General features: G+C 40.0%; 1 protein-coding gene across 1 annotated transcript; it reads right to left on the bottom strand.

Annotated features, from left to right (window-relative positions):
• Nucleotides 1–422: 422 nt before the first annotated feature.
• LOC122971169 (annexin A4-like) lies at nucleotides 423–10,705 on the bottom strand. Its single transcript, XM_044337694.1, has 15 exons — nucleotides 10,227–10,705; nucleotides 7,499–7,865; nucleotides 7,311–7,348; nucleotides 6,986–7,132; nucleotides 6,791–6,878; nucleotides 6,581–6,675; nucleotides 6,369–6,482; nucleotides 6,044–6,134; nucleotides 5,758–5,837; nucleotides 5,583–5,639; nucleotides 5,381–5,474; nucleotides 5,076–5,171; nucleotides 3,053–3,111; nucleotides 2,793–2,915; nucleotides 423–2,691 (listed from the first exon to the last, which is right to left on the bottom strand). The coding sequence occupies exons 2-15, from the start codon at nucleotides 7,854–7,856 to the stop codon at nucleotides 2,632–2,634; spliced, it is 1,500 nt and encodes a 499-aa protein (XP_044193629.1). The 5' UTR covers nucleotides 7,857–7,865; nucleotides 10,227–10,705; the 3' UTR covers nucleotides 423–2,631.
• Between the last annotated feature and the right edge of the window lie 759 nt (nucleotides 10,706–11,464).

Below are 11,464 nucleotides of genomic sequence, written 5' to 3' on the forward strand. Positions count from 1 at the left end.
AAAGGTGTACCAGAAGTGAGGTTCAGTGAAGTCATTTGTCTCTCCATCACATTCCCTCTGAGGCTGCACTTTGAGGCCAGTGAGCAGAACAGAGAGAAGACTTAAAAGACATCCGTGTCTCCAATATGGACACTATTTATAGCCTTGAGAACAGCCCTGAGAATCACTCGTGCTGCAAAGCAAACCTGAACATTTTCTCCCCTCTCACATTATAAAGCAAAGCACACATACACAGAGACATCACTTATATAAGGTGGGGAGGGGAAGGGGGGGGTTGACTCACCCCTCGAAATACAGACCAAGGTGGTGAAAATGAGACTGGCTTTGAAATGCAAATTGCTCATTGTGTGCCGGCTTACAGCAGAAAATCCACAGTCGATGTTTCATGCAAAACACATGATCCCATTTCACAAATACGGATATGCCAAAATGTTTTTTTTTTTTTATTGAAACGAGTAGTGGCTTACTGTAAGTCTCTGAAGACTATTAAGTGACAAAATGTTAGAAAACTAAAAAGGACATCCATTGATTTTCAAGCATTATCAAGTTACAAGAATGATGGCAGAGTAGAGTTAGTGCAACAGAGATTCTAAATCAGCAGGAAAAACAATCACACGTACATAAGAAATGACACTTCATGTGAACCAAGAGCCCTCTGCTGGCAGTAAAACATACAAACCAGAGAAGGGTACTGACATAAAATGTAAACAGATTATTGAGAACAAAACCATTTAAGGATTATATTTCTATAGCCGTGCCTGTATCAGTATAGATTGTTTGCAAGATAAACCACAGTGAAACACTGAGTAGCTCTAAACAGTTCACACAGCAGCCCCAACAAAAAAGGCACATGATCTGTCTTTAAACTTTGGCTTTTAAGCATTCAGTGAGAGGCAACATTGACTGTAAATGCTGAACAATGATTGGAGATGCTTACATTTCAAGAACAAAACACAGGAATTTTGTAAAGCTGATATAAAGTGAATACCTAATTTGCATAGATTTACAAGCAGGAGTATAACTCGGGTTAGTTGGCATAGACACTTATTTTTTTATTTCTGAAGTTAAAAAAATAGTTGAAATTTAATTGTGACCAGTTACACAAGTGCCAAATGATCATATCTATTCTGTGTGAGATTCGGTTATATTTTATTGCCTAAACCTTGCATAATAATCTCGCACGGCTTTGTATACATTTAGTTGAACATAGTTGAAATGCCTGGTAGGGAGGTTAAGTTAGTAACACTGAAATAATATGTGTATACTAAATGTTTTCTTGTATATGTACTTTATATATTAGATAGACTAAACACACTTCCTGAGGGGTGTACTACGAAGAGAGATTAGTTGGTTAGCGAGGTATGTTGAGCCTAAAGCTCAAGGATTTCATTGTCACAAAGGTGGCTCTCTTTTAAACTGGCTAGATCACCATGGTAACTGATGCTGCAAACATAACCTAGTCAAGAGCAGGTTATGTTCCGAGTTTCGGCTTAAATTGGCTATAAAAAGCATCGCCCTTTCACTAACCACCTGATTTGCTGCCAAGTCTGTATAACGCTGCTGCTACTGCAGCTATTAGAACACAGATTAAAAAACTGGTTAGTGTATTGGTATTTATCACAGATAATACTCAATCTATGAAATTAATTTCACTTTGATTTGACCAAAAACTTAAGTGATTATCCTTCATTATGGGACAGAGTCAGACCTAAATGCACTTCTTGAGTATAATGTTTAAATCTGCTGCATAAAGTTTAAAGTTTAAGAGCTCTGAATGTGGGAGACATTTAGAGTGCATTGAGCGGTAAAATAAATATATTAACTTACAAATTTACACGATCGGCAATTTTCTGCCAGCATTCCTCTCTCGCATTATTTGCAACAACAGTGCTTTTGCTGTGATAATGTATTTATATTCTTCATAGCTCTCCGTTATAATGACCTGTTCCTCTTGACTGAACTAGGTGGCACACGATTGGTCCATTTTGTGCAGAAGAAGAGTCAAATGACGTGCCAAACGCCCCCTTTTATGAGAATGTGCACAGAGCCTGAAGCAGGAAGCATGGGTTAACAAAGAAAGTTGATAAGCACCGCCATGATACCAGTTATCTCTGATTGCAAGTTTAGGGTTTGTCGAGCCAGCTCACACAAAGAAAGCCTGGGTATATTGAACTTGTTTCGTAGTACACCCCTCTGGTCTGCAGCTTTAGTTTCTTATTTTGTAAAACGTTGTTTTCCCAATTTAATCATAATACAAACTGAAGACTTGTAGTTAAGCATCGGGTCTGACATTTTTAATACTTCTCAATAGTGGTTAGAACAGTAATATAACATTTTCACCCACTTTTTTCTTTAGGACTCCACCTTTTACCCAAAAATGATAAAGCTATCTACTGCATCTTGAAAAAAATCTTCATATTAATATATATATTTACCATCTGCCAATCACATACTACAATAAAGTGGCAAAATTAACATGTATCTGAATTATACAAAATTAATATTGATTGATTGATAGTCATAAGAAAACTAACATTAACGGCATGCATCAGAGGTTGATATAAGGTCCTATAACATTGTTTCAGTGTGGACATGTATAACGTCCTTACAAGAGGTCATCTTCCTTGCCTTTTAGTCACTACCTCCACACAGCTTCAACAGCAGCTTCTTGTAATCCCCGGAGGTATCACCCTGACAAACACAGCAAAGTCAATATTAATTTCAAATGATCCTATAAATGTATTTCAAAAAGAGGAAAACAGTTACTGAAGCTATGATAAAATGGGACTTACTGAGATGTCAGTGTACAGTGATTTTCCATAGGCCCTCACATACTCCTGTCTGATGTCCAACATATCCACCTCAGAGCGGGATACCATGATGCGGATCAGGGTTTGGTCCTTGGTGCCTGCTCCCTGTCGACACACCCCAATGTGATACTTAATTGACTGCTTCAGTGAAATGATCTCCTCTACCTCCACAACAACTTCAAAGCAGCAAATGTTTGGTTTGTGTTCATAAGAATAAATGTGATGATGAACAACAGTTGTACCTTCATGGCCTTGTGGAGCCTTTCTGCAAAGTAGGCAGGGGTGTTCCTGATGCATTTCACTGGGAAATAGAAGCAGGTGTTAATGTTGGTCACCGTAACCAAATTGATGAGTCTCCAAAACATACAGGGAAAGACAGAGTGCCACAAAAAAATCTACCCTCCTCCTGATTTCTTCCATTTTTGAACATATCTTATACTAAATTGTTTGAGATCTTCAAACAAAATTGAACGTAAAACAAAGGGAACCTGAGTAAGCACAAAATACAGTTTTTAAATGGTAATTTTACTTATTGAAGCAAAAAAGTTATCCAACACCTGTATTGCCCATGTAAAAAAGTAATTTCCCCCTAAATTTAATAGCTGGTTGTGCCACCTTTCGCAGCAACAGCTGCAACCAAACACTTCTGATAACTGGAGACCAGTCTTTCACATCACTGTGGTGGCGTTTTGGCCCATTCCTCTTTGCAGAACTGCCTTAATTCAGCCACATAGTAGAGTTTTTGAGCATGAATCGCCCGTTTAAGGTCCTGCCACAGCATCTCAATGGGATTCAAATCAGGACTTTGACTAGGCCGCTCCAAAACCTTAATTTTGTTTCTTTTGAGCCATTCTGAGATGAACTTGGTCTTATGCTTTGGATCATTGTCTTGCTGCATAACCCAGTTGTGCTTGAGCTTCGAATCACAGAGTGACAACCAGACATTCTCCCTCAGGATTTTCTGGTAGAGAGGAGAATTCATGTTTCCCTCAATTATGTCAAGTCGCCCAAACCCTGAAGCAGCAAAGCATCGCCACACTATCACATACCACCACCACTGAGCTTGACTGTAGGTATGATGTTCTTATTGTGGAATCCTATTCTTGGTTTATGCCAGATGTAACGAGACCCTTGTCTTCCAAATAGTTCCACTTTGGACTCTTCCGTCCATGGAACATTCTCCAAAAAGGTTCATCATGGTGTGTTTTGGCAAATTGAGACGAGTCTTCATATTCTTCTGGGTAAGCAGTGGTTTTCACCTTGCCACTCTCTCATGGATGCCATTTTTGGCCAGTGTCTTTCTAATAGTGGAGTAATGAACACTGCCCTCCACTGAGGTGAAAGGGGCCTGCAGATCCTTGGATGCTGTCAACTCTTGTCTGCTTGTTGAGACCTTTTAACCAGCTTCACATTGCTGAAAAAGTTCTATTTAAGTGATGTGTAGATTTAGCAGGCCTGGGTGTGTTTAGTCCAACTGAACCCAATTATAAATGCAGTTTGGTAGAGTAGAGAATTTAGTAACTACAGGGGCAAATACTTTTTCCCATAGGCCCAGTTGCTGTTGGATGACTTTTTTGCTTATATAAATAAAATTATCATTTAAAAACTGTACTTTGTGTTTACTCAGGTTGCCTTTGTTTTATGTTAAATTTTGTTTGAAGATCTGAAACACTTTAGTATGAGATATATATAAAAATAGAAGAAATCAGGAGGAGGGCAGATACTTTTTCATGGCACTGTAATAAGAAGAGGTAAATGAAATGACTCAGACAGTCTAAACACTGACTGGATGAGACAGCATGAGGCACTAATGTACATTCAAATTTAATGCAGCCCAACAATAACTACACTAGAGAAAGAGAGGCAGCTGTGGTTCATCGCCAAATTCTTGTAGGCGTGACCTCTTTGAAATAACTTGAAGTCTGACTCAGTTCATTCTACAAAACCCCCAGGATGATTGTCCATCAACAGTTGTATTTTGATGCAACTGTACTGTAGATTCTTAAAAATCTTCCATTTTTAAATGGCAAATTTGGAGAAATGAGCAGCTTCAATCTAGCATTCCACCATTTGTTTTCGACCGATCATCGAGTATTAAAAAAAGCTATTTGGGTCAGCAGCCTGTTTGCATGTGCAAGATATTTTTCGTTCTTTCCAGGAAAGCCTTGTGAAACAAACATTTCGAAGAATGACTTCAATAAATAAACTTAAAGTACCAACATGTTTTTGGAAAGCCACTTTAGTTTGGAAACCTCAAGAACGTACCCACAGCCACCATGCCAGACTCCAAATCGCCAGACATTTCCCTGCAGATGCTCTTCTCAATGTCTCTCCCACACATCTGCTGGTACTCCTGGAAGACTAAAAAAAAAAAAAGACCAGAATCAGAGGTGAGATGGTTAAAATCATAATATTGGAAAACTTGTGCAAACATATGAGCAATGTGTACCAAAAAAGGTCAACATGTGCAGTTATGACACTGGAAAAACAAGGCAGAAATCTTATTAACTTCAAGAGACAGAAGAAGGAAAATCATCTTGTGGAAGTACAACAATGTTAAAATTACACACCTGCCCGAAGGTGAGGCTTGCTGCGAGCACAAAGTATGGCATTAAACTGAGACTCATCAGTTCCTACTTTATTTTCCCCAGCAGCATACAGTTTCTGTTATACACACACACACACAAATTAAAAGAGGAAGGAACATAAAATAAGGGTTGGCAATGCCTTTTGCAAGAATAATATACAACACAACCAACTTTAAACCGGTACCTGTGCATCCTGTTTGGCCAGGGAAATGTCAACAGTCTCTCTCTCATCACGATTTCCCTGGAAAAAGTAAGACACTCACTAAGAACACTTTACACGGGTGTAGTGCATGGATGTAGTCATTACTTTGTTCATGTGAGCTTATAATTAAATCAGATATAAAATTTGCAGCAGCTACCTGACAGAGAGAGACCAGGAGCCGGCGGAAATGACCGGAGGTGTCATTGCTGATGGCGTCCTCCAGGCTCTTCCCATACTCTGGAAAGAAGGTGAGACTTTTTAGAAAAATACATTAATTTGTGTAACATTTACATTTTTTTCAGACTAGCTACAGCTTGAATGTGAAATATGAACAGTGAACTAACTCAAATTGCAAGTTTACATTCACATTCATTATTCTCTCATACTGTGGAGAACAGACTATTAAAAGATCAGAAGCAAAGTGCGAATGAATCGGAACTAACCAGCTTTGTAGACTTTGGTGATTTCACAAATCTCAGCATTGGAACGTGATGAAAGAATCTCAATCAGACACGCTTCATCAGTTCCTGCACCCTGAAAAACACAACAAAACAAAACAAAAACAAAGTCTTAGAAAGACATTCAATGACAAACTTTCTTCATTGAGTAAATATGGTGAACATTCATCGGTTATCAGCCATGACTCAAGTTTCAACTTGTTTGACCTTCACTTGCATTTAAAGATTTTCTTTTCCCCTCTTTACCTAATTACATAATGTGTCACACAATGTGGTTTGGTTTATTGAGGCAGTGACTCAAGCCTTTAACCTTTATAGCCTCGCGGAGTTCAGCTGCATCAAAGTACGCTGGTCTCATCAACATGGCAAGAACCACTTTTTCAAAGTGTCCAGTAAGCTCAGACTTCAGATCATGGAATAAATCCTGAGACAAAAACATGAAATAAAAAACAAAAACATGAGAGCACGGTCAGATATAATTATCATATGTAGGCCATGAGAGCTAACAGAGCCTTCTCATACCTTCCCATAAGTTGTTTTGTAGCCTGCTACCATTGGAACCCTCTGCTTGTTGGTACGACTTCCCAGAAGTTCAATAATGGCGTTTTCATCAGTGCCTGTTCAAGATGTTTATTAGAATCAGTCAATGATGTGTAAAAGGGTGAATGAGCAAATCAAGTGCCCATCATAGACTTATTTTGATTCATAGTCAAATGAACATCATATACTGACCAAAACCCTTCATAGCCTTTCGAAGAACTTCAACATCCCTCAGTGGATCAGCCCCAGGAAAGTCTTTAATAGAGCCCCTGTACCCTTTCTATAAATAGAAGATAAAATACTGCAGTTACATAGGTGTGTTTTGCTGTTCGTGCATTGGAACAAAGCTTCAGGGAAGTCCTAAGACAGAAGACAAATGCATCTTACAGGAATGGCAGGTGCCTGTTGGTGGGATGGAGCTCCACTTCCATGTCCAGGCATTGAGGGGTTAGTAGTGGGGGCGCCGGGGTAATTTGGCATGGGCTGCTGGCCTGGGGCAGGGCCCCCTGGGTATCCCTGCTGAGCCCCTCCTGGCTGCAAACAGAGGACAGCTGTAAGTGCCTAAGCACATAGTGACTAACCTCTTATAGAGCAAATAAGGCTGTGGGGCTGGTGAAGATAAGGTGATTTCAGCAAACAGGAGATTTAGCTTAAGTCAGTCCATATGTTATTAATGACATGCCACTGATGAGTGAGATAAGAATTTATGTACCGCGCCATAGCCGCCTGGTGCTGCACCCCAGCCTCCACCTGCAAAGAAAATATTGACATAACACTAAAAACAAAAACGGACAAAGCTGAAATATTCTTTCAATATTTTGGTTGTCTGTATTTTTTGGCAAAATAAACTGCATATTAAGACTCATAACTCCATTAACACTTCGTATCTTGCAGCCTCACCTGCTGGAGGCATGGATGGATAGCCTCCTGCTCCAGGCTGTGGTGGGTATCCTCCTGCCTGAGGAGGGAAGCCTCCAGCGGGGGCAGGGTAGCCACCAGCCTGGGGAGGGTAGCCCCCTGCTGCTGGAGGGTAACCGCCTGCTGCTGGAGGGTAACCACCGGCCTGGGGTGGGAATCCACCTGCCTGTGGGGGGTAGCCTCCTGCTGCAGGAGGGTAGCCGCCTGCTGCTGGTGGGTAGCCCCCTGCTGCTGGTGGGTAGCCGCCTGCTTGGGGTGGATATGCCCCTGGTTGAGGTGGGTAGCCTCCTGCCTGTGGTGGGTATCCACCTGACTGAGGAGGGTATCCTGGGTAGCTCATCTTTAGGACCTGGAGGTGAAATTAAGTTGTGATTTGTTACTGTGATGTATTAGGGCCATCATATGCACTTTTACACAACTTTGGACCTTTTCCGGGAAACTTTTTAGGACCTCATGAACTTCACCCACATTTGTACCAGCGAAATTTAAGTCTTAATGTAGTTTGCTGTACTGAGTGATGATGGCCAAACATAACGATTGCGACTGCCATGTACCGCCAGAACAAGAATTGTTCATTCAGAACAAGCAATGACTTGTTGTCTTGAGTTGGTGCATTCCTTCATTTGATTCTCCAAATGCAGTAATTCCAACAGGAATATGATATTTAGTTCCTGAGACTTTTTTTTCCACCCAACTAAGGTCAAAAATGGCCATTATATAAAAGTGTACTTAGATTTTTGTGATCCCATGACTTAATTAGCTTAAGTTGTGTTTATGAAATAATGTTTGAGCAACCTAAAAACACAGGAGCTATCCAACATCAGAAAAAAAAAGACATTGACAACTCTTCTAACAATAGTCTACTAATAATCATCTATTATTAGTGTGGAATTTCCATATAGTGTTCTAAAAATAACACAAACATATCAGCCACTCCTGCACCCATCTGGTGTTGGCCTAATAAACTGCTCCACCTGTTGACTTCTACAAGTTAATGAGATACAGCTTTAAACAAGGATTTCACAAGAGTTTCTTGCAGATTACACCATAAAATGGCCAAATCAGATTTAAAGCAAAAAAAAGGAAAAGAGAGAACTTGCCATATCCTTATTTTCAATTTGATATGAAGTCCTGGCCATGAACAAATGTAAGATTGTCTGACCACATCTCAGTTATTATGACAGAAACTAATCGCTTCCTTCTGCCTTGATCCCTAACATATGATGCTGACATAAACTCATTATTCTTGAAGTTTTCCTTCCCATTTCTCAAAAACCACGAGAGTGAAAACTGCATCAACCCAGAATCAGATTAGACCGCCACAAATTCCTATTTCATGATCTTTTTTGTGGAATGTCATCTATATAGAGGTCTGTTGTTGGAATTACGCAACTGTTCCGAGTGTGGCTGCGTCATCCCACAACTGAGCAAAATACTCATTACAATTCGTTTTGTTTGCATGCAAACAAGAGACAGGGTTGCCAGGAGGGTTTTTTCTGAGACCTTCAGGGTCTGTAGTAGAAAAGCATGCAGTGTGCATCTGTTTGGCTGTAAAAACTCAACTTATTTTCGGTTATTGATTTGAATTTTAGTTAAGACTTTTGATGTAATTGTTTTATATGCAAGGATGCACCAAGAGTGCGTATACATTGGGGAATTTAAACAGACCTAAACACACAGTTAGTGTTGACTTATTCAAGGGCGTTTGGTTGTAAAAACTCAAGCTGCTTTCCAGCTTTTTCCCTTGGACCCTTGAAAGCACTGCTGAGGCTTTTAAGTGTTATCGGAAATTCCAGCAGCACTTCCATCACGCCACACACTTAGGACCCAAATGGGGGATAAAATAATTTTTATATCCATATTAGGTTTTTTTCCGAAAACATAAACTCTTTGCAGAAATCAATGACACCTCACAGTTAAGTATTGTGACAAGTTTAATTTGTAATTGCTTTACAAGGAAAAACAAACAAACGCCTGATTGGCTTCAAACATTTTGAACGTCTTGACTTTTTAAGAGAGTCGCCAGATGCTACTGTTGCTACGCTATGCATTTTATTATACTTAAGCACTTAAATGCGCGATTGTGTGCGTCTTTACAACCTGCAGCTTAGACTTTTACGATTTTACGAAGAGCGCCAGGAAGCCTCTGAGCATCACAGGCCCGTGATTTCCAAACTCGCTGAACAGCCACAGCCTCATAACGTTAACATTTTGTAGCAGCTTCGTCTTCTGCCTGTATACATAAGGCGTAATAAGAGTGTAAAACACAAATACTATAAAGCCTAAACATGCTACTTCACTCCAACATCTTCTTTGATGTCGCAGAGCTTGAACCTACCCTGCTGTCCGTTAACGTTACATAATGTTCTCGGACGAAGTTACTATTTAGCATTTGACGCTAGCATCCAGGACTGAGTGAACACACAGTGGATTAGAGGATTAGCTAACACGTTAACTTAGATAGATAAACCTTTACAGTTAAAAGTGTCAGTTAGTTGTTTTATGACTTTATTGCCGTTATGTCAGGTTTCCGTTAAACAGCGCAACAGCGACTGTCTGTTTAATTGGGCGAGGCTAATTTCCTACATTGCAGACGCCGCAAAATGTATTCAAGCACTTTGTTGAACTTCGTTGCGTGCTGTCATGCATAGTTAGACTAATATTCCCCGGAGTTTAGCATCGCAGAAACAGAAAATTAAAGGTTACTTACGTAGGTTAACAGATGTGGACTTCAGATCCAGGAAGAGCCGGATAGGGAGAAGCTTGTGTGTGGGTGGGACCTCAGTATTGTTTCCTTCCTGCAGCAGCATTCCGAGAAGTGAGATACAGCGGCCCGCCATATATTATCTCTCAACAGGGGACACTGATACTGGGGACATCGACACTCTGACGTCAACTGATAAAATATAACATGCTGTCTAGACTTCAGGGAACACTTAATCTGGGTTGGCAATACTATGACATGACTCCAGTCAAAGGATGACTGGGTGCACCATATGTACACCAGGAATAGCTGAAGTATTGTAATAAGCTCACAACTAAATTGGCAAAATGCCTCTCCAATTAATAACAGCAAGGCAATTAGGCTAGCACATGGTCATAAGTGGTGCAAACGCCAAAATATGGAAATCAACAAATGAATCCTTCAAAATGAATGTATATAGGAGTGCTAACAGGTCTGTCATTCACGCCTACAACGAGGCAGGAGAGAAGGTATAAGCGTCTACACACATAACTCTGTTGAACTGACCACTATGTGTAGACGTCACTGATTGGCTCCGGCTTAATTACCAATTAAGGAGGGCTGCAGCAGAGGCTTACATACGCACAGTTATTGATTTTAATACTGAGTCACTGGGTCACTTATTAGAATTAGATTCGTTCATTAAAACGTTTCTTTAAAATAAATTAATGCTGATAAACATCCGTATTTTTCTTTATCTTTTTTTTTTTTTTTTTTTTTTTTAATTTTCCCATTGAGTCAGCTGGGCACACGTCAGCTTTTTGTTTATAGGGTAACTTATTGATGATTCCTAATTCTTTCCCAAAAGAAAACATGCAGGGAGGGAGATAAGCTACAATATCACACACAGACAAACCTACAGCCGAGCCTACAGCTTACAATAACACCCAGCCCACAATTTATGGAATGCAGCATTTGATCTGCAGCTGCTGTTCATGAAACTGAAGAATCACTGTATTGTGCTGAGTGTACTCAGTATCAACTTAAAACAGTAGATGGCAGCAGCCTACTTGTGGACAATAAGTGTATGGTAGACCATATATACATTTTTATTGGCCATATAGTTAAATCTCTCTCCTCCAACTGTAACCCTTACATGGCCGTCTGTGCGAAATAGCACATATTGTACATCAGGTTTGGGGCAGTAAAATATACAGATTCATCAGTTGTTGACCATAAGCATCACAAAAACTGAGCAGCAACAT

This window comes from Thunnus albacares, chromosome 20 (assembly GCF_914725855.1).
Source record: "Thunnus albacares chromosome 20, fThuAlb1.1, whole genome shotgun sequence".
Classification (NCBI taxonomy): domain Eukaryota; kingdom Metazoa; phylum Chordata; class Actinopteri; order Scombriformes; family Scombridae; genus Thunnus; species Thunnus albacares.